We start from the raw sequence: 23,380 nt of genomic DNA on the forward strand, positions 1-23,380 counted from the left end.
AGAGAGGGGGGTAGAGATAGAGGGGAGATATGGGGGAGAGAGGGAGGTAGAGATAGAGGGGAGATAGGGGGAGAGAGGGAGGTAGAGATAGAGGGGAGATAGGGGAGAGAGAGAGTGGGGTAGAGATAGGGGGAGAGAGGGCGGTATAGATAGGGGGAGAGAGGGGGGTAGAGATAGGGGAGAGAGAGGGGGGTAGAGATAGGGGAGAGAGAGTGGGGTAGAGATAGGGGGAGAGAGGGAGGTAGAGATAGGGGGTGAGAGGGGTAGAAATAGGGGGAGAGAGGGGGATAGAGATAGGGGAGGGAGAGGGGGGTAGAGATAGGGGCAGAGAGGGGTGTAGAGATGGGGGGGGGGCATTGCACCTCGCAGCAAAAACATGTCATTTAGTTTCCCAAATGTAACTGCTGCCGCAGATACAGCTTAGTTTGTAGACGCCGGGATATTGCATGTCAGGAATCTTGTCCTTCACAGATGGGATCAGATCACGAAATTTATGCACTGTGTTAAATCGGACCTGGATCTTGTGTTTGTTCAAGATTTTGGAAATCTTTTTGGTTATCCCTGCTATGTAAGGCAAGGTTGATGTATTTTATTTGATCTTCATATGGATTTTTTGTTAATTATTTTCAACATGACTTTACCGAAAGAACCAAGAATATGAATTCCTGCAGTCACGACAGTTAAGTCAATACATAAGTATAACTTTATTAACGTCGAGCCTACGGTTTTTGTGTGCTTCTTACTTTCTCGAATGAAACATTATCTGGTGATACTTTATCCGCTCTCTCTGGCCTATTTAGTACTCTGAAGAATGGTCATTATCCGAAACGTCGCCGATTTTATATTCTTTCCCCCCTTCATTGTTATTATTTCGAGTCGCTTTGCTCTGTGTGCTTTCGCTCCACTGCCAACGCAGCATATATTGCCAACGTTTCTAAAAAAAACACAAACAAATTGACAAAAAAATGTGTCCGTATTGAAACGGCTGTACGCCGCATAGACCTGATAAGGGGCCGTCAATAAATGACGTCACGCAACTGGGTGGGGGGGGAGGTCAGACATTTGTGACGATTGTGACGAGAGGGGGGGGGGTTTGAGAAATGTGACGTCACATCAAAATGCGCAACTTTAAATATATAAACAACACGTTCCACTTAATCAAATATACTTTTTAATAAATGTTTTCTCCTACAACATCAGAGTGCAGCGCCACATTAAATACGCACTACAATGACAATAGTATAAAGCGATTTGAAGTATATTTTATATTTTTTCGGGGGGGGGGCAGAGCTTTGTGACGTCATATTTGAAGGGAGGGGGGTCTGACTTTTTGTGATATCGTGTGACGAAGGGGGGGGGGGGTAAAAATTGTCCAAAATCGCGTGACGTCATTTATGGACGGCCCCTAACTCAAATTTCCCTGTACAAGATTACCTGCAAACAGCATGGGGTGACAGATATGTAATCCGTGGATAGCGTATTTCATATATTTAATTTTTTCAGGAATATTTTTGCTGTGTTTTTTCGTGGACTTGCTGTTTGCACAGTCACATAGTCACTTTAAGATGTGTTTTCTTGTTCGTGTTTTAGTTTTTTTTGTTTGTTGTGGTTGCACCCGATTCAAGAGCCGAATGGCTCACAGGGCTATACGAAAATAAATAAACTGAAAACTGAAAAAAAATATATCGATGTGCTTGATTAAGCGAGAATAAATAAATTATTCACATTTTTTATTTTTTGTTTAATCTTCATTAATATTTTGATTTAAAGCTTTCGTGACTGCAAGGATCCATCTTCTTTGGTTCTTTCGGTAAAGTCACGTAGAATGAGAATAAAATAACAAATTGAAATTATTGTGTTATTTTATTTTATCAATTTATTATTTTATTCCCATTCTACGTGACTTTATCGATAGAACCAAAGAAGATGAATCCTCGTTAATATTCATGAGTCTGCGCTGCGAAGGCTCGCAAGCGACGCTCCGCCCCTTGCCCAACCCCGCGGGTTTGACCCGGAAACGGAAGCGGCGAACACATGTTGGCGCGCGGAGCACGTGTAGCCCCGGAGCGACCGGGAGTCGAGCTGGGAGCGAAAGGGGTCTCGGGCGGTTCGACTCTTGCCTTCGAGTCGCAATGCAGGTGTCCAGCATCAACAACGTGAAGATCTACAACCTGAACAGCGGAAAATCTCTGCCTGAGGTGCGTGGGGAGAAGGGGCGGGGGGGGTCCGCTTTGCGAGCTCCTGCCGCGGTGAATGGGAGAGTCGAGAAAGTGCTTGGCCGGTAAAGCATACGACGTTGGCTTGTAGTTCGAATCGTCGGTCCAACCATTTCGTGTTTACTTTGCCGGTTACACAGGAGTGTGTGCTTGGTGATTAGGCCTTGCACGCTTGGGGTTGCACCCCAGACAGAAAAAAGGAAGGCGTGGATCGGAGAGTAAAAAAGAACGCAACCTGTTTAGTCCAACTGTGAAGAAAAGTTTGGTGAGCTCGGGCAGGACACGTGATTTGGGATGATGGACGATGGTTTAAAATTCATGACGGGGTCGCAGCCAAGTAATTGGATGTTCATTTGGCAAATTTATCTTACGGTGGCGCAGTGGTTAGCGCGCGCTGCACTACGAACCCGGCGACCCGAGTTCGATTTCCGCTCGCGGCCAACACGAGTGACGATTATCTGAACCGGTCTTGGGCCTCGCCCAGGTCGACTCAGCCTAAAATGAGTACATCGTGCGGTGTGTAAACATCACCAACTAGGGTGACAATTGTGACCGGACGTGGAGCAGGCCACCCATCGTTTTGTGTGCCGGGCTGGCCTTAATATCTGCTCGCTCACAGCACTTGCCCCAAAAGTATGCTATGCCTGTACGGGGAATCTTTTGTCTTTGTACGCAGTGGCTCACAGACCGCAAGAGGCGAGAATTACTCAAGCAAGATGTCGGTGAGCGTTCACCCTTCACCGCAAACTACTCACTGACAGCAGCCACTCAATACACTCTGGTCCACTCAACCTGACATGAATGCTAGCAAGTGCGTATGCTATAATGCTGATCGCCATCTCCGAGTGCCTGTTTATGTCTCGCACGTGTGCATGCATTAACGCGTGTGTGCGTACATGTGTGTGTGTGTATCTCTCAGCCGTACGCAAGCGAATCAACCTCATCCAGGACTGGGAGATGCCAACCGTGTGCAACAACATCCGCGTGTCGCGGGACGGGCAGTACCTGCTCGCAACAGGTGAACCAGCGGGACAGCACGTGTGCACGCGGCCAACACGAGCGGTCGCACCTCCGATTAGCACGGTTTGACTACGTGCGGCGCGAAAGAATTTCAACATACATTCAATAATAATATTGCGATTTACTCATGGAGACGCGTGTAGATGACGCGGTGACACTGTGTTGACTGACTGACTCGTGCAATTAATGCGACCCTCGCTGGCCCCGAGCCAGAGTCACAGGTGTTATGAGGCCAGTTTGGTTCTTGTCCGGCACGGCAAATCGTGTCGTGCCGGGCCTCCCAAACTCCAGGTTTCGCGACCCACCATGCGCCGCCTTCTTTCCGTGTTCACCAATTTACTCCTCCCCATTCGTTACGCGCTGCACGCGCCCGATGATTGTAAAACATGTCCCACTTGAAGCGCCAAGAATTTAACGCTGTCTGCATGAATAGAGACGATTTAAATTCAGGTTAAGATCTCAGTATACGTGCGTGCACACGTGGTCCCCGTGCGTGTACACGTTCCCGTGCGTGTATCCACGTATGCTGCGTGTGCATGCGTACACATGGTCCTCGTGTGCGTGTGTACACATGGTGCACGTGTTCCATGTGATGCAGACAGCGTTAATTACTTAGCACGTCATGTGGGATTTGTTTAACAATCATCGGGCGCGTACAGTGTTGAACCAGTTAATTTATATTTGAATAGGGAGTACATTGGCAACAGGGTAAGAAGTAGCGTGGTGAGTCAAGAGGGCTGGAGTTTGGGAAACTCTGGTGTAGTGAGTTGATGGCTTCATCCCTGTCACTGATGTTATGAGTACATATATAATCGTAAATCTGCTATCCAGTGATTACGGATGGAACTTGCTGTAACACCCATCACTTGTTTTACCATGCCACATTCTGTTGATGAGACTAAGGCAACTCGAAAATCGGTCCAAGAATTGTCTGCTTAAACAAGCTACTGGAAGACATTGTTGAGGATGCTCGGTAATAGATTGAAATGTCATTTTATTGTGTCATCACGTTGTCCGTGTGTTTGCGCAGGAACCTACAAGCCACGGGTGAGGTGTTATGACGTCAATCAGCTCTCCATGAAGTTTGAGCGCTGCATGGACTCAGAGGGTGAGCCCCTTTCATCGCCTCAATTGAAAGTTTGGAATACTCTCAACAGGTGTGAGATGTGGCAGAAGGAAGTGATGGCGAATTGTGGTGGCTTCAATAAGGATTGGCTCATGATTGACCCTCTTGTTGACCTTGATTGAGACAAAGAGGTGTATTGCGAAGGAGGACCTGGGCTGTGGTAGGTGAATGTGCTCGCTGATTATGTAGAGATAACATCGGTGAAGTGATTTCATATTGATGAAACACTCTCTTGCAGGGCGATGAGGTGCTGCCATCAGAGGCCAGTAGAGCAAGTAGATTTTTATCATTCTTTTATACGTGTGGTGGGTATTTCAACCAAGGTACTTAATTTTTCTCCCACGTATAAAAAAAAAAACTACTCCACTCGCCAAACATCCCAGCGCAGGATCCTCGAGTGATGCGGCAGTCTGACGACTCGACGAGGCTTTGCTGGGTAAATAGGAATTTGTTCTGCATTAACATGACCGTGCTCACGCCCCCTGCCTTTCCGTGTCTCCCTTGCAGTGGTCACCTTTGAAATCCTCTCGGACGATTACTCCAAGGTGAGTCTAACTCGGCGTGTACTCCACTAAACTAATTACAGCACGATCTATCGCATGGCCTTATTAGAGGAGTCGCCGCTGTGAGTTGGCGCTGTGTGTTGACGCTGGCACTAATTGAGGGTCGAATGCCAAGGCTGATAATGGGCTCTCTTTTTGAACGACCAATAGCTTCATTCTCGTGTTAGAGCTGAGCTTTTGTTAACACCTAACGATGCTGTATGTAATCTCCAGAGAAACGTCGTGGAAAGGTTTCTGACATTTTTGCTTGTTTGTAAACGTTCCTCCGGTAAACCAAATGCAATTGGCACATTTTCCTTCATGGCAACTTGATTCGGATTGGCGCTGTCGGGTTGTGGAGGATTATCGTGAAACAAATTCACATTATTCCTACGTGATATACGCCAAAATACACTGAATCAATTGCCTTCAAACTTTCTATCCAAATATATATTATTAGAATGATTTTGAACTTTGAATTCCGAACTTGCCTAGATTGTGTGAATGCCCTTCTGCTTCTGATTCGAGCTCTGGATTGTCTCATGGGTGGTGACTATTTCCGGGGGTTTTCGTCCGTCTGCTGCAGCTGGTTTTCCTGCAGTGCGACCGATACGTGGAGTTCCACTCTCAGAACGGCATCTACTACCGCACGCGCATCCCCAAGTTCGGACGCGACTTCGCCTACCACTATCCCTCGTGCGACCTCTACCTCGTAGGAGCCAGGTGCGTGCTGCCCTCGCGGTCTCCCTGCCAAAACCCGAGTAAGGTGACCGGGCGTGGCGCTGGCCACCCACTGCTCTCGTGTGCCGTGCCGGCCTTCATAGGTGCTACTTGCTACCAGCACTTGCCCCTAAAGTCTGTTAGAGGCTATACGAGGAATCTTTATCTTTGTGGAGCGGTAGCTTGGCGGTTAGAGCACTGTGCTACGAGCCCAGCAATCAGAGTTTGAGTTCTCGTTCACGGCCAGTAACAGTGGCAAATATATGTGTGTTCCACAGAGTGTTCGCTCTGTGTGTATTCACTTTGCTGTATTCGCTGCTCTTCTGTTTTCATCGTGCGCTGTTTGCTGTATTTTCTGCATTCTGTGTTCACCGTGCACTGCGTTCACTTGCCGTCTGCAGTTCCGAAGTGTTCCGCCTGAATCTGGAGCAAGGCCGTTTCCTGAATTCATTTCAAACTGATGGATCGTATGTACTTCTTCCTCCTACTCCTCCTGGCATATCAACAGCCAATATTACAGCACGAATTCTCCTATGGGTAGACCGGTCCCTTCCATATATAGATTTGGAATAGTCCACCAATTGAAATGAGTGTTGCCCTATTACTCATTTGAGCATGGGGGGCACAGCAACTATTGTTATTGTAACGTCAGTTTCTTGGGTGCCAGAAACCTCCAGGGTCAGAGCACTGAGCCAGCACCACTGAGGTGCTGTGTTCGAATCCGGGTTTCGGCCGCTTCCCGCTATTAAACTGGGTCCCCAAGTGCAGTGAGTTGATGGTTTCATCCCTGTTACCGATGATTGCAAAGAAAAATAACTTAATCCAATCACATTTGGCTTGTGACAGTCAATGGACATTAAATATCCCGAGACATCGTTAATAAAAGCAGGCCATTGCATGCCGATGCCATGGTTTAAATTTGCCACATTTGAGAAATCACGCCGCAGATTACTCAATCGGAAATTGTGCCTTGGCAATAGTTGCAACCCTGCTGTGAAAACATGGCAAGACCCTTGAAAAAAATGTCACGAAAACTTAGGGGGGCCTTCCAGGCTAAACAAACACAACAATAATGACACTTCACGCTGGTCATTGCGGGGTTGGCAAACTAATAATCACTTTTATATTGTTTGTTATTTTTTATAAGGCAACAAAAGCTGATATTAGCACTGCTAATGAACCACCCTGTGCGATGGCGTGTGCACCGGCAGATCCAACAATGTGTGCGGGATTAATACGGAGCATCAGCTGTTTGCCTGCGGAACAGCGGAGGTCAGTTTATCGCCTGTTCCCGCCTACGCGCCTGTTGTGCGCACGCGTGTACTTGTGTACGTGTGTTCGTGTCTTCATATGCATGTGTATATATGTGTGGGCTTATATGTGTGGAGGTGTTTGATATTGCATACGCCTGTGTGGATCTGTTTGTATATGAATGTATCTATGCAGCGGTGGCGTAGTGGTTAGCACGCTGCGCTACTTACTCGAGGACCCAAGTTTGAGTTCCGCTCACGGCCAACGCTTGTGTTGAATATCTGAATCGGTCCTGGGTCTCCCCTTAAATGAGCACCTGCTGCGGTGTTTAAACATCAGCACTGAGGAGACAAAGACGGCCTGGTGTGGCGTTGGCCACACTCTACGCCTTGTGCGCTGTGCCAGCCTAAATCGGTGCTGGCCAAGAACTTTTATCCTGGCGGTGTGTAATAGGCTATGGTGTGTGGGTCTTATCTCTGTAGGGCAGGGTGGAGTGCTGGGACCCACGTGACCGTACACGTGCCGGAGTGCTTGACTGCGCCCTTAGCAGCATCACACCTGATACAGAGTAAGCGCTACTCACACACAACAAAGATAAAAGATCCCCCATATGGCTGGGATTTGAACTTGTGACCTCTAAGTTATGAGCCGGGATCTCTGATGGCTGTGACCCGTTGTTGGACGGCCGTGTCTGTGTCTCAGGGTTACCGGCATTCCGGCTATTTCAGCACTCAAGTTCCACGGAGCCCTGAACATGGCTGTGGGCACCAGCACTGGGCAGGTATGGATCTCCCCCTCCCCAACACTCTACAACAGTGGTGGGCAACCTGCGACCCACAAGCCGCATACGTACCGTGCAGCCCCTCTTGGTGGCCTAGTCCAAGTTTGTCTCGGCTTCTGCGTGGGAACATGATCAGTGCACAAGCACGGTGTCAAGCTCGCGGCCCACTTGGGTGAAGGAGGGCCGCTCATGTGGCCCACCGACTCGTCTGGGTTGCCCGTCGCCGCTGTACGACCAGCGGCGAGTGCAGTAGTGAGCGCTGCCCGTGCCGCCCGGCCAGGTGCTGTTGTACGACCTCCGCTCGGCTCGCCCGCTCCTCGTCAAGGACCACCGCTTCGGGCTGCCGATCCGGAACATCGAGTTCCGGGACGACCTGGACCTCGTGGTGACGGCCGACTCGCGCATCGTCAAGATGTGGAACCAGCACACGGTGGGCAACGCCGCGAGCGAGCGAGCGAGCGGCACCCTCGCGACGCGACCCTGCCCGGTGCCGTTAACGAGCACCTTTTGGGTGTCAGCGAGGCACACGATGGTGTGGTGGTGTGGCTGGTGCCCATCCGCGCTTTCCCTCCCCGGTGCTGATGTATTTAAACATTGTGCTGAGTACTCAGTTAAAGCTGAGTCGACCTAGAGGATGCCCAGCACTGCTTCACATATCACTTGCCGTACGATGATAAGTCGTTACTGGGAATCTTAACTCGGGTTTCATAGCACAGCGTCCTAAGTGCTCTTGTCACCGCTCGCCACACTGGTACACACACATCCATATGCCCGTATACATATTTACATTTGCGCATAATAATTTATGATATACTACGCATGCTATAGTCATCCGCCAATGTGCATATACACTGCTCGTACACTCGGTTTATTCTCGATCTTACACAGTGACCTGCTCACTGACATTCACGTTCGCACTCTTTTGACACTCGCACACTCGAGTGCAAATATGCTCACACTCGCTCACATTTATTCATTTACCCGTTTGCACTCTTTCTTGCTCACTCACTCGCACACTCGCTCACTCACATGTTCACGAGCTTACATATTTCTATGCTTTTACACTCGCTTACACTTGCTCGCAACAGGCTCGCGTACACTCACACGCTCATTCCCCCATACACTCGCACGCTCACGCGCTTACACACTCGTGTATGCGCACAAGATAAAGTGCTGCACTTGTTTCTGGGCTTGTGTCTCTGCTGCCAGGGACGGCAGTCCGAAATCTAAACGTTGCTGTTGTTTTGTTTTGCGACTTGGCAGGGCAAGAATTTCACCTCCCTTGAGCCCGAGTACAACATTAACAACATGTGCCTCTACCCCAACTCCGGTACGCGGTAAACGCACGCCTCAGCTCTACCTCCATCGCTACCGTTTCTCTGTCACCCCCCCTACCCCCCAGTCAATCCATCACTCGCATCTCTCCATCACTCTTGTCTCTCCATCACCCTCATCCTGCCTTTCTCTTTGACTCATATTTCTTACATCGTATCATTGATGGCGCCTCTGCGTCTTTGTATACTTTTTTTTTCTGTTTTAATCGAGTTTGCTTTACCATTCGTTGTTGGGTGCGCACGGTTTTATGCGATTTCTTTTCTGTGACCCCCAACCCTGGCTCGACCCCTAACCCACAGGGATGCTCTTCTTGGCGTGCGAGGCGTCCAAGATGAACACGTACTACGTTCCGGTGCGTGTGCTGTGTGGCACGAGTCACTGTGATGGTTACCGATGATGTCGCACGCGCGTGTGTGTTCGTTTGTGTGTGGGGAGCAGTAGTGTAGCAGCGGTTAGCGTACTGCGCTACAAACCTGGCCACCCGAGTTGGGTTCCTGCTCACGCCCAACACCAGTGACGATTATCTGAACTGGTCCTAGACCTCCCCTAGGTCGACTCGGCCTCAAATGAGTACCTGATGCGGTGTGTAAACATCACCACTAGGGAAACAAAGGCGGCTGGGCGTGGTGCTGGCGACCTACCCCCTCGTGTGCTGTGCTGGTCTTCATAGGTGCTCACTTTGTCTTTGTGCATCTGTCAATCATTTCAGTTAATCCATGGCACCTTTCAGTTTTCAGTTTCATTTGTTTGGTATAGCCCTGTGAGCCATTCGGCTCTTTAATCGGGTGCAACCGCAAAAACAAAAACATGAACAAGAAAACATCTTAAAGTGACTATGTGACTGTGCAAACAGAAAATCCAGGAAAAAAACAGCAAAATATTCTCGAAAAAGCACCGTACACCAACGCTGTTGCAAAATCCCAGTGGAATGCAAGTCAAAAAACAATAACAACCACAGGCCAACTTTGATTTAGGCCATCAGTCTAACTCCGTACTACAACAAACATGGCCAAACCAAAAAACTTTTCGAAATCACCAAAATAAAGCCATGAATGCAATGTAACAGTGATCATAGGGACTGTGACCGAATTTTTAACAATAAACTACATAAATAACATGTAACACCAAACCCTGCAGCCATAGCTGGCTGCATGAGTCACTCCACAACAGCAGGAGCATCAGTCGGAGTATCACATTTTTTAATGCACCTTTAAGATCAGCACACTAAATCAAAATACAGATAATACTTTGCAGCGGTCATCCGGAGCGAAACATTTTATTTTATTTTAGGCCACAGAATAGCAGTGGCAGCTAGGGGTGTACAACTCCTCTAGAGCAGTTTTGAGTGAAGATCTCATAGGTAGTGATTCAAGTTGCAGTTTATTTGCAATAGCATTCCAGACCATGGAGGCATCAATAGCAAAGGCCCTTCCTCCGGTTTTGGTACGGCAATAGGGAATGTGAAGCTGGTAAATGAGCGAAGACATGAGGTCAAATTTGTTCTTTGAAACAGAGAGGAGATCCAGCAGGTAGTCTGCGGATTTTTTTGTAAGTACATCGTGAATAAATTAGATCTGGTGCACAAGTTGTCGAACATTAAGAGATGTTAAGTTTGACCCAATGTAGAGATCACAGTGGTGAATCCTATATGGGCAGTTCAATGTAAATCTTAAGGCCGAGTGATAGATGGAATCAAGCTACTTCAGTACAGTACTTGGGGCTGATTTATACACGATGTCACAGTAATCAAGTAGAGGCAGTATGGTAGCACCTTGGTCTGTCCCGTGACCTCAAAGTCCATCATAGCGCCCGCGCGTACACCGCGGCGTCTCAGAGCACCTCCCATCACATCTCAACACACGTGAAAGGGCACCCCCAGTAGCAGTTATCCCTGTGCGGCACAAGGTGACTCGGCACCTGGCCTGCAAACGGGCATTCGTCTGCCATTAGGGTGATTGCTGTGGGGTCTAGCCTAGGGGTAGCTGGCCCTGTGGAAACGAGCATTACCCTGGCAGTCGAGGGGTGGAGGCGGTAGCTGCCACGTGTCCTCACATTTGAGTGCATTGCGGGGGCGATTTTCCAATCTGCGCATTTAGGCGCTGGGCTCAGCCCCGCGATGGTGCTCGTTCCTCGACAGTCTCACGGAGGAGCTGGAAGAGAACCCGGAGAGCACCGTCTACGACGACTACAAGTTCCTGACGCGGATCGACCTTGAAGCGCTCGGTAAGCACGCAGCACTGCCACGAACACCAGCAACAGCACTGCCACTAATACCACCGCCAGCACCAGCACCGCCACCAACACCACCAACAACACCAGCAGCAGCATCGCCACCAATACCACCAGCTCCTAGAGTAGCACCACCAGCATCAACACCAGCAGCACTGCCACCAACACCACCAACACAACGGCGGCACCAGCAGGGATTTCCGTAGCACCGAGAATGCAACCCCTGCGCATACTCTAGGAACAAAATCGCGTCGGTAGAGGCACGTGGCGACAATCGACCCGGTCACTCGGCTCCCTGCGTGGTTTGGTGACTCGTCATGATTCGGTGTCACCATTAGGGGTTTCTGATCGGGGTCACCAATCGGGGTCTTGAGCGATTCAATTGTGCAGCCCTTAGCGCACTGCGCTATGAACCCGGCGACTCGAGTACAATTCCTGCTCACGGCCAACAACCCCCTCGTGTGCCGTGATAGCTCACGGCTCTTGTGCCTCCAGTCTGTTAAGGCTTTATGGGTTGTCTTCGTGTGTGTCTGTGTGAGCGTGCCCCCTCTACATGTCATGCCGTGTGGCCATCTCTCATGTGCGTGTGGCAGGTCTGACGCACCTCGTGGGCTCTCCGCTACTCCGCGCCTACATGCACGGCTTCTTCATCGACATCCGCCTCTACCACAAGGTTCCGCTCGCAGAGCCACGATGATGGTTTCTCCCGACCAGCGTTTCTCACCTCTGTTTCTCGTCACCGCCACACCCTGCCAAACCACCACCCCCCCCTCCACCACGATCCCCCATTTCGTGATTCCTAATCTTTTAAAATTATAACTGGGATTATGCATCGATTCGTCAGTGCCACAGTTGGTCAGACTTTTGGGAGTGCTGTCTTGCACGGACGACGCTTTGCAAATGAAACAGTTGTTGTTGAAAGTTCCCCGGGCTTTCGCTGTTGTTGGCTGCTTTGTCATCGCCCAGCCTGGTTCATCTTGCGTTCGAGAGACGGCGAACGCGACGGGACAAACGGGGAAACAGTACAAATGAGGCGATAAAAATTATGAAAAATAATTATCGATTCTTGATCGAATTGTCACATGTAATTCATCTATTCTCTGGGGGTAGGGGGCCGTTGGATGCTAGTGTCTGGGTGAGCTTGGTGGGAGGGGTGGCGGTGTGGGTGAATCATCACCTCATTTAATATTCTTTTACCCGACTGTCTTTGAAATGGGTTTCCTTGAGGCGATGGCCTGGCCCTGTTGGAGGCCAGGCGCTCACGTCCCGTTGGACATCTGTGGAAAAAAAAAGTCTCCGCCATTCTCGAATGTGAACGTTATGATTGTGACACGGAATGCCGCGTGCGTTTTCAGGTGAAGGCCATGGCGAACCCGTTCGCCTACGACGAGTACCGCAAGCAGAAGATTCGAGAGAAGATCGAAGAGGGCAGAGTTCAGCGAGTCCAAACCAAGGTGGGTTTACCGAAAAGAAGCTGTCTCCCGCCGGACCGCCCCCCCCTCCGCGTTGACCGTCCGCCGATTGGCCCCGCCGACCGGGCGTGCCCCCCGACGCGTCGATACGTCGGGAGCGGCTCTCATGAGCTGGGACTGGGCGCCGTAGGAATCGGGAGCGCCGATAGGCTGGGTTCGGTTAAACCCAGGTGCTCAAGTCGAGTATTGAGTTGTTGTAGCCCAGTCGCCAGTGGCTGTGCAACAAAAACTAATTTTTTTTAATGAATTTGTAACATTTCCAGGACTAAGAATTTAAAAGCAGTAGTTTGTATGCCATGGCAAATATCTCTCTGTAGCAGGGCCCATGCCAAAATATCCCCTCGTGTGTGGATTTGGTCACTCGAAGAGATTTCAGAATAAGTTCTGTGATAGCCACGTCCTTGGACCATTCTCTAACATGGTGCGATGCATTGCCATGTGTGTGTGTAGACACGGGTATGTAGGCATACTCCTGCGTGCACACCTGTGTGTATACACCTGAACATACTCGAATGTACACACAGGTACACACGCGTGCGTACACACTCGCACCTATTCACCTGTGTGTACACGCACATACATGCCCGTGCGTACACACTCACACGTGCGCCTGTGTGTGTGTGTGAGCAGCGCCTGCCCCGCGTCAACGCCGACCTCGCCCAGAAGCTGCTGGATGACGAGGAGGACGAGGCAACCTCCTCTCGAGCCCTCAAGCGCAAGAAGGTCAGAGGTCACCACCAATCACTGGGGCCCCACTTATTCATTATGAGGGCGTCCGGCGCACAATCCATGGTTGGGGCCTTTCCCCGAGCAGGAAACTGACCGCTGTGTGTCGATTGGTAATGCTTAAAAATGAAATGCAGGACTCCACCTGTCACCAGCTGATGCAGGGGAATTTCCCTGAGAACTTGCAAGGCTTACGCAGCAGCTGAAAAATTGTGCCAAAATGTACGTGGCCGGGCAGTTCTGGAGAGGGGTAATGCTGCGTTAGAGACACTTGAGTCAGCAACACTGGTAAACCTGCGTTTGAATCCGGGTTTTGGCCGCCCGTGATTAAACCGGCTTCTTGGCATGATCACCGATGCCTGCACACAAGAAAGCATTCGCGTCAAATTAGTTTTATTTTCCAACTGCATTTGGCTAAAATCCTGCTCTGAGAATGAACATTCTGGATTACCATCCAACAAAAATATTTCTACGTGGCAGAAAATGTTTACACAGTGCAGTGCCCCTGGGCATGTCGCCAAAATGTCATTTGAGGGGCCTCAAAGGTCATTCAGTGATGAGACTTCAGTAGAATGTTCCGCACACAAGGTGATGCATCGCTTCCTGCGATCGTTCAGAAAGGAAAATTCGTCAACCTAACCCTAATCCCAACAATGTAAAATTAAATCTCGAAAAGAGTGTTTTTTTTGCTATTTCACTGAATTCTTAAATCTCTCCCTGGTGTCTGCCCTCCGGCCTCCACCCTCCTCCCTCTGCCCTTTGACTTCCATCTTTGGCCCTCTGCCCCCCACCCCCCTGTCCTCCACCCCCACCCTTCCTGCCCTTGCCACTCCACGTGCGCAGGCGTCGGTGGGCAGCATCCTGCAGGACGACCGCTTCCGGTTGATGTTCGAGAACCCAGACTTCCAGGTGGACGAGCAGAGCGAGGACTTCCGCCTGCTCAACCCCGTGGTGTCGCGCGCCACTGAGAAACGCAAACGCAAGCGCAAGGGCATGGAGCGAGAGGCAGAGCAAAGGGTGAGAGCGGGAGAGAGAGAGAGTGTGGGGGGGTGTGAGAGAGTGGGGTCGGTAAGTGTGGGTGAGTGAGGTGTGTGAGAGAGAGAGAGAAGCAGTGGTGAATATTTAAACCTGTCCTGTGCCCTCTCCTAGGTCGACTCAGCCTTAAATGAGTAACGGGTGTGATTTGCAATCATCAGCACTGGGAAAACAAAGACATCCAGGCGTTTTGCTGGCCATCTACCCCCTTCCTCGTGTGCCGTGCCGGCCTTCATATGTGCCCGCTAACAGCACTTGCTCCAATAGTCTGTAAAGGCTATACGGGGAATATTTGTGTATTGTCTTTTCGTGTTGGTGAGTCACTGTGAGTGAACATGCGGCGATTTCCACACTGCGCTACAAACACAGAGACCTGTGGTTCAATTCCTGACTGCGGTTAACATCACTGGCGACTGATGTCTGAACCAGCCCCCTGGGCCTGCTCTGGGTCGACTTGCTGTATCCTCCAACATGGCGATTAAGAGCCCTGTGCTGTTCCTTCCCACCCCGCACACCCCCCTCACCACCCCCAACGCCTTCTGTCATCCTCAGAAAATCTCCGCCACCGAGGAGAACGACTCGGAGCCCGACGGCCGCTGCAGCTCGGACGACAGCTCGGACGACGATCGCTCCTGGGTCCCCGAAGTGCAGAGGCAGTACAAGCTGCTTCGCCTCGAAGCGTCCGGCAAGGAGTCGCGGCGTGGGGCGACCCCCGGCCCGGGGTCTGGTGGTCGTGGTGGTGGCCGTGGAAAGACAGACGTTTCGGGAAGGAAACGACCGTGGCAAGGCAATGAGGAAGCCGATTCTGCTGCCGGGACGATGACGGCAAGAGATCAGCAGCAGCAGCAGCCACGCTTCTACGAAATCCGGCAAGGAGTGGAATTCAACAGCTTCAAGGATGCTGCAAAGAAGCGGAAAAGCCTCACGTGCGTACAACTTCTCCCCCCCTCCCCTGCTCTCCAAGACTCGTGTCGCTTCTGTCTTGGCACCTCACTGTTTTACTACAATATTCCTGTCGCGTTCGATCGCCATTCGGTGTTCAGACAATTTCGTTAATACATGTGTTTGGCTTCATGTGCGAGGAAACCGGAGACCGGCGTGTGTGCAAGAGGCCGTTAACAAAAGCACGCACAATCCGCCATGCGCCCCTGTCTCTGGCTCCAGGTCCTCGCTTGCCGATCGGGTGAAGGAACAGGAGTCTGATCTTCCCGTGGGCCTCGCACACTCTTCCGTGGGCAGCAAGGAGTTGACTTTCCGTCTCAAGAAGGTGACTCTTTGAATGGCCGGGTTGGCCCAGGGGTTCATAATGGCCATGTCGTGGATGCAACACTGTCATCGTTGAGATCCTGCACTCGAACCTGTGTTTCACCCATCCGTCATGGATTGACGCTCACCCTCGTGACTGCGCATTAAATTTGGTTTGTCACTTAATATTGATTATTCCAGATACCAGAATTCAAAATGAGGGTGTCATTGGCTCTTTTCAAGGCATAGGAGTGCCCCGAGTGTGGATCCAGAGGGCAGTTGATGTGGCTTGACAACTAATTCCTATACTCATTGGTTTTTTCGGTAAAGTCACGTATGTAGAAATACAATAAAATTATATTAAAACAAAAAGCAATCACGACGTTTTGATCACAACACAAGCGATCGAAACGTCGTGATTGTTTTTTATTTTAATATAATTTTATTGTATTTCTACATACGTGACTTTACCGAAAAAACCAATGAGTAATTTTATGCAGTCACGAAAGCTTTAATACTTTATTATTAACTAATTCCCATGTCATCTTCCACGGTTGCTTAGACACGAGGTGGTGCACTGCCCATCGCCCACACACTCCACCACCCAACAACCGCCGTTCAGCACTGAGTGGCGGTGGCGTCGCCATGACACTTGTGTCATGCTAGGTGCACTTTGAGGCCATGTGAAGTGTCAAAGGCCAGCTAGCAGGAGGTCACAGAACAGACCTAAGTGCCATGGGTTGACTGAGGTGACTTGCAGATGCACCAACTGTGTTGCCCACTGTGCCAAATGTCTGTGTTTTAGTCACCCACACACTCCACCACCAACACAAACACCATCCAAACACTCCACGATCACAAGTCCCCAAGTATAACTGTTCAACAAGCACCACATGTACGTATGTATATTGAACTCCTTTCACACCTTACACAGCCAATCGTGCTAATCGGAGGTGCAGTGGAAAGACACATGGTGTGTGTGTGCGCGGGCCCTTGCACATGTGCGTGTGTGGTCGACACCGCGTCGCGGTCGATGCGGTTGGCGCCGCGGTCGATGCGGCCCTCCGCGTGGTTGGAGGCGTGCGCGCCGCTAACCGGAGTGCCGCGCTTGTCTTTCCCCGCCGCAGTCGGAGCGGGAGGAGCGGCGCCACACGGCCGAGAGACAGCACCACCGCGAGCGGAAGGAGCTGCGGCGCTCGGCTGGGAGCCTTCCAGGGACGGCGGCTCGTGGGGGGCGGGGTGGGTGGCGGGGAGGCAGGGGGAGGGGTGGGGGGCGCGGAAGGGGACGAGGTGGGGGCCGGGGCAGGGGTGGACCTCATTGAGGACACAGCAGGCGAGCGCACACGTGCAACAAAGTAAATAAATAAACGCCCCCCCCCCTCCTTCCCATATTTGTGTCTCCGCATAAAAAAATAAAGTTTTTACATAACTGATCGGCCGCCCGGCCTTCTGGGAGTGCGTCTTATCAGCAGAGTTGGTTCTTGATTCAGTTCAAGCAAACTAAATCGTTTTCAACATTCTGTGTCTTATCAGTAGTACTCAGGCTGGATTTTGAATCCTTGTATAAACCTGTACTCCCCTGCACACACAGACAATATCGTAATACAATGCGGTTTTTATATATCAACCGCATCTGAAGACTCCGAATCTATACACCTCGTCTCACCTGCCCGCACAACTCACCTCTACACACCTGACTCGTCTGTGTACAACCAAGTCATCTGTACTAAGCTCACCTTTTATATAACTGACCTGTATACAGCTGGCTCATTTATACAAGCACATTAACACGTTTGGCTCTAGTATGCACACAAATACAAACATCCCCCTTAAGGCCTCAATAGACGTTTGGGGAAAGTGCTGTTAGGGAGCACCATGCCTGACCACCTTTGTCTCCCCAGTGGCAATGTTTACACACCGCACCATGTACTCATTTGAGGCTGACTCGACTTTGGGAAGGCCTGGGACCGGTTAAAATAATTATCACTGGTGTTTGCCGTGAGCTTGAATTGAACTCGTGTATTTTATTGGTATCGTATTTCCTGATGAAATATGAACGAAATGACGTGAAAAATATTTTGAAGGTCCAATTAAATAGCTGCAATGATTTTCCTGTACAGATTAATGCAGCATGTGAATTATCAGTGTTGTAGATTGTGAAGCTGCAATGAACGTTGAGTTGACTTGCTAATAATTTTCAGTCAAATCCAATGAGAACTTTAAAGGAATCCTATTTGTACTGGGATTGCAGCAATGCACACGATACAAATCAATACCATAAAATTCTACAATCAAGTTCCAAGTATAATTAAACGTTATGGGAAACTGATATTGCCATAATCGTCACGTGAAAATGTTATACTTTCCCGTGAAATACTGCAGCAACCCCAGTATAGTAAGTCCTCGTTTCGCGTGTTAGATGTGTTCCTGCAGAGTGCCGTGGAAAGCGACCGACACGTTCAGCGAAAACAGTTTCCCCACAATGTAACAATAAGGTTTGCCGAGTGACGATGTACACACGCGCACACAGAGATGGCGTGACAAATAACTGAGGGTACGCCACCGCGTTACTGTATCGCAGTACTCGGCTACGCAGCTCAATAAAATAGTTCGTCGTTGACCACTCAGAAACCGGGTTTTAACGGGCGTATTCTGCATTATAATTACGGGCAGGGTTCGCGATGTGCGGAAAGGGTTTCCCTGACGGAAGAACCGCGAAATAGCGAAAACGCGTTGTGAACATGCGTTAAGCGAGGACTTGCAGTTCTCGTAATGCTCATGCGAAGACATCGCCTGAAATGGCTGTAGACGAGCCAGTGTCATTGAACTATGGGTGCGTAATCCTTGTTATCTCGGTCATCCATTTATAAACATTTGTACAAAATAAAATAAAAATTTAGTGTTCAACTTGGATGTTGAGCAATACAAAAACCATGCCACGTTACCTTAAAAAATGGTCCGAAAGAACCAAGAATAAGTCTACATTGTAGACTGCCAGTACGCTCACCGAGTTTAATAACCAGGCTACAGTCAACATTATAGACTGCCAGTACACTCACCCAGCTTAATAACCAGGCTACAGTCTACATTAATGTTTTTTGTGTTTAATATTTTTATTCACTTTCTTTTTATTGTTATTTTTTTATCGACGTGACTTTACCGAAAGAACCAAAGAATATGAATTCCTGCAGTCACGAAAGTTTTAAGTCTTTAAACCCGCCCGATCCTTAACGCTAACCCTTGTGTAAACGTGGCCTTAATTCATCATCAACAGATTTGATTTTACTACTTTAAACCCCAAACATCCGGGCTTCACTTTAATGTCATTCCTTACTCTTAGCCTTGAAACCAATCTATAACAGCAAGTCGTAGCCCTAACCATATAGAGTTTAGACCAAACCTTAACTATTATATAACCTTTAGACCTTACCGTAAAACTAACCACCTCACCAGGGTTTCATTTCTCAATCGGTATTTTCTGGAACGCTGGTTTTGAGTAGGGGTGCAAGGGATGCCTATCCATGCTCATCCTGTATTGTTATTGTGCCCTTTATTCCTATAATCTTATGAAGAGATTTACAAAAAACTAAATTAATGGACTCGCCAGTGTTCTAAGTGTAGTTTTTTAATAAATAATTTCCAGAAGCATGTTCCATCTGAAATTAAGGATGAAACCTAACCTTAATAGAAACCATAACATCTATAAATTACTACCTGTAGCCTTTAAGAGTTAAGTTTAAGTCCAAACCTCTATTTGTAGATGTATATGTATAGCTTTTAGGTCATCACGAGCTAATTTCCCATAGTGGGCATTGTCTGCTAATGGGTGTCTTAAGCATCCAGGTTTTTTCTCGATTTACAAACTTTTTTTTACGAAATTTGGCGTGAACACAATTGACAAATTATGGACACTTCGACGAACGAGATCGAATTTCCGCGTGAACGAAATCTCACTCGGGCACGCGCCGTGAGATCATCAAACAAGAAGCACCCTGGAGGCTGCGTCCACCATCCACGACGGCGTCACGGTACCCCTGCAGTGCAACGGTAACGCAGCCACTTCACCTTGCCAGCCATTCCAACGTGCGGATCTTACACAAATGTGAATACACCCCCATCATGCTATCAAACCCAGTGGTTTCAAATTTGTGGCGGCCCTCACACTGCTGATGGTGTATATTTTGCGAAAGTGGCCCTCCTCTGATAACCAAATGTTACTTTGCTGGGTTTTTGTTGCGTGTAGCCCTTGGTGACCGGGCTGAACCAATCAACTATTTGAACTTGGGGGTCTGGTTTAATCACATGCATTAAATCTAAAGCTTAAACTAAAATTGTTACTTACCAGGTAAGGCCCACTGAGCTATGTGGCACTTTTCAGAAGCAACCTGATCACAAATGATAGTTCAACGAAGTGGCTTATCATCAAGTGGAAATGTAGAGTAGCCAAATACTCTAAACGCATGTTGATTCTAAATGTGGATGGCCTGGAGAAATATTCACGCGACCACAGAGAGAACATGCAAATTCCAAATATGCAGGTGTGAGGGTTGGGATTTAGCCAACGACCTGTATACCAGGCAAGGTACTTAAAATCTCGCGACCGTGGTGCCATCATCCAGGGTTGCAGTGGTGTCTGCTCAGTGCTCCGCCCTCTAAGCCACGTAGCTGCATCTCCAAATATGCATGTTTAAAATGTATGACACTGCGTAGATAAGCTGTTCTAGTCAGTGTGGCCCTGTGCTGAATTCACGTGTTAGCATACTTTCTTGGATCAGGAGATAACGCCATTGAGACACCATGTGAAACATGGCCTCTTGTGCAAGGGCGATAATTAAGTCGCAAGGAATCTATGGAAGTGATTTTTTTGCTGGTAAGTTCCTACTCCATGCCCTGCAAACAGCTCCCGTAGCAAAGGTTTCTTATAAAATTTGGACTTGTACGCTTTATATGTTTTATCTATGTTTAGTAACTTGCTTAGCTTTCCGATACTTTTCACTCATATCAGTTTTTGTATTTGTTGTTGTGACTTTCTGACCCGCCCCTACTGGACATCTATATAAAAGAGCTTCATAGCTCATCGTATTCTTCCATATCACACGAACAGTTTTTTCAAGTTTGTATACTTTAGGGATGGTGAAGGCTTTGCAAGGCCCTTCATCCAGAAGTGATGATGAAGTAGTCACCTACTGGGGTTATAACGGTGGTGCAGTACTTTGTCCACTCCATTGCGAAGAACGCGCCTCCACTCCCAGTGCCCCGGACAGCCGTGATCCGGAGACAGTATGGTCTACAGATGGTCGAGGCGGTTCCTCAAACCATAAGAAGACACAGAAAGGTGAGGAGCAGCTCGTCTGAGAGCCCTCCACCCCGCGAGAGAAGGAGGCCCTGGGCGGACCGAGTTGATCAACTCATGGAGGCGGTAATGCTACTCCTGAAACAGTTGCGGGAGGACAAGATAGCTGCTGGCCCGGCGACGGCGCCATTGGCGCCCGCAGCCTCTACTTCTTCTCACTCGGTTCGAGCAGAAAACCCAGAAGTGAGGACGCCACGAGCAACCACGATGGCCGAGATGGTCTCCGACCAGGATGGAGCGCGGGAGACACCGGCGCCGGGGACCGGGGAGCCAGCGCTGTTGACGGGTGAGAATGCGGCACCACAATGGAAGGAATCCACCCTTCCCGGGCCGGGGAGCCCATCGGAGGCTACGAAACAGGAGGAAAAACAAAGGGATGGAGAAGGGCAACCTCCGGAGGGAGTAGAAAAGAATTTGGCGGGAACAACACGTGGCCACTATCGGAGCAAAATTGGCGCGAAACACGCCACGCCCAGTGGCAATGGCCACTCCGAGCTCTAGCGGCGAAGCGTTAGAGCCACACGGAGAAGCACTAGGACAACAGTTCGAAGCACGAGCAGCAGCCATAGCCCAGGTTGCGGAAATTAATTCATCGGAGCGACGACGAGGAGAGGGCGCTGATCGACCACGTAGGTTGGGCCACGTGGAAATATTTGTAGCTAAAGGAGGGGACTGGAGGACATTTGTTCGATTCGAGGTGGCCTATATATTACGACTTAGTTATTATGACTTAGTTATTATGGACTGTCGTATAACTCCCCAGGGAAAGGGTACTGGGAGGTCCCTAGCACCCACCCAGGCTATTCAGGCTCTTCCCTCAGCACCGACCGAAGGATCAGCAAACTCGGTCGGCCGGGTGAAGTAGCCACCCTAGCCTGGTGCTAATTTCCCCCTACCCTGGGTCCCCGCTTCCAACCTCTTTATTCCCAGCCCCTGACGACGACCCCGTTCACGTCACCGGTCCCCGCTTATATATCCCAGGGTGACAAGCTGTCATCCATTCTACACCCAAGGGTGACATGACGTCATCAACTACTCCACAACAGAACAAAGACCGCCAACAGAAGTGGGCAGTGAGTGTGCTCAATTTGCCATCATCCCAAAAACCCATTTTCATGTTTGGGGGTGGAGGTTGTGGTTGATGACCGTTAACGTTGATAAAATGTTGCAATAACTTGAGCACTCAATGCCACCGAAGCGTGGTCAATATTTACAATTGAAATTCATACAAAGAGATCAAGAGGTTACTTTACAGAGATACTAAATAGGACAGTATGTTCATACACTTTTAGGTCACCATGCAACTATATATAAGTGCGGATGCTCAAGAGATAATTCAAGACCGAAGTCACACGCGCTCGATGAAGAGGACCTATTTACTAACATGGGTAAGCGTCATCGTGAGGATTTATGATCATTAATCGTATCAGTGGTATTTTAAGATCATTGTAATTAGTAGATGATGGACGTAATCATCAGTTATGGCAGTGATTGATGTGGAGTGGTGCATGGTGGCAGTGGTTGGCGCACGGCGCTATAGATCTGGCGACCTCGAACACATTGGTGATTGACATCTGAACCGGTCCTGGCTACCACTTTCCCTCCCACTGAACAGTGTGCTGAGGTATGGTCAAACAACCACTAAGACCGACATGGTGCTCGAAGGCCTCCATCCAGGAGTGGATTGCCAAATACCTGTACATTATGTTTTATCATGTATATTTTATGACGCTGATGTAAGAAGACGATGCCGATTTTGTTCTATGTTTAAGATTCATGGATGGTGATCGTGAATTTGATATAAATAATATACCCTGAGGATTAGTATTCATAACGATGATCGTGATTATCTTTCCCACGGGGAAAGTGAAGTTGTGCTCGTTTTCATGACGATGCGTGGATCAGAAATGTATCCTGCGCTATATGACGATGCTGTACTCCAATATATCATTGTCTTTATTTATTGTTTTTAGTTCCACATTACCTGGCCGTCCTCAAATCACGGGCCTCGGTAAACACACGGACACTAATGTCCTCATCCATCAACTTCTCATTCCCACCAATCTGTGTTGTGGAATTGCATCCCTGCAGCACATACGGACCAGCAGCATCATCAAATCCATGGACTGCCACTTTTAAGAGACTTCTGAAGGCTGCTCATCTGTTTCATCGAACGTTATTTGTGAGGAGCAGGAAACCTGAGCCTGGCTCCGCAGAGCCTCCGAGGCGCGGCTGGAAATTCCCGTTTCATGGCAATGTGTGCGTTATATGGAGAACGGTGATGCATTGGTCCGTGTGCTGCGCTACGAACCCGGCGACGCGATTTTGA

At 49.2% G+C, this 23,380-nt stretch overlaps 2 protein-coding genes and 1 long non-coding RNA gene across 5 annotated transcripts in view; 2 read left to right on the plus strand and 1 right to left on the minus strand.

Annotated features, from left to right (window-relative positions):
- Nucleotides 1-1,996: 1,996 nt before the first annotated feature.
- NOL10 (nucleolar protein 10) lies at nt 1,997-18,318 on the plus strand. The gene is made up of 21 exons (XM_032961650.2): nt 1,997-2,198; nt 2,893-2,938; nt 3,136-3,234; nt 4,267-4,344; nt 4,870-4,907; nt 5,491-5,627; nt 6,026-6,091; nt 6,836-6,896; nt 7,358-7,443; nt 7,578-7,656; nt 7,937-8,086; nt 8,920-8,986; nt 9,291-9,343; nt 11,088-11,214; nt 11,814-11,893; nt 12,576-12,674; nt 13,323-13,415; nt 14,262-14,435; nt 15,006-15,379; nt 15,618-15,720; nt 16,826-18,318. The coding sequence occupies exons 1-21, from the start codon at nt 2,133-2,135 to the stop codon at nt 17,018-17,020; spliced, it is 2,271 nt and encodes a 756-aa protein (XP_032817541.2). The 5' UTR covers nt 1,997-2,132; the 3' UTR covers nt 17,021-18,318.
- On the minus strand, nt 13,795-21,989 carry LOC142929233 (uncharacterized). The gene is made up of 3 exons (XR_012945453.1): nt 21,968-21,989; nt 20,886-21,400; nt 13,795-17,012 (listed from the first exon to the last, which is right to left on the minus strand). It is a non-coding gene; the product is annotated as an uncharacterized LOC142929233 (long non-coding RNA).
- LOC116946592 (ornithine decarboxylase-like) overlaps nt 20,992-23,380 on the plus strand; it is a 36,803-nt gene continuing 34,414 nt past the window's right edge. For 2 of the 3 annotated variants that reach the window (XM_076070062.1, XM_032961649.2), the window contains exon 1: nt 20,992-21,337. In XM_076070062.1, coding sequence (XP_075926177.1) covers nt 20,992-21,337 — 346 coding nt within the window. Of the gene's footprint in view, nt 21,338-21,960; nt 22,440-23,380 lie in introns of those variants that run through there. The other variant, XM_076070063.1, reaches the window with a different exon arrangement.

This window comes from Petromyzon marinus, chromosome 27, assembly GCF_048934315.1.
Source record: "Petromyzon marinus isolate PM22_M1 ecotype Great Lakes invasive population chromosome 27, UKy_Petmar_22M1.pri1.0, whole genome shotgun sequence".
NCBI classification, from domain to species: domain Eukaryota; kingdom Metazoa; phylum Chordata; class Hyperoartia; order Petromyzontiformes; family Petromyzontidae; genus Petromyzon; species Petromyzon marinus.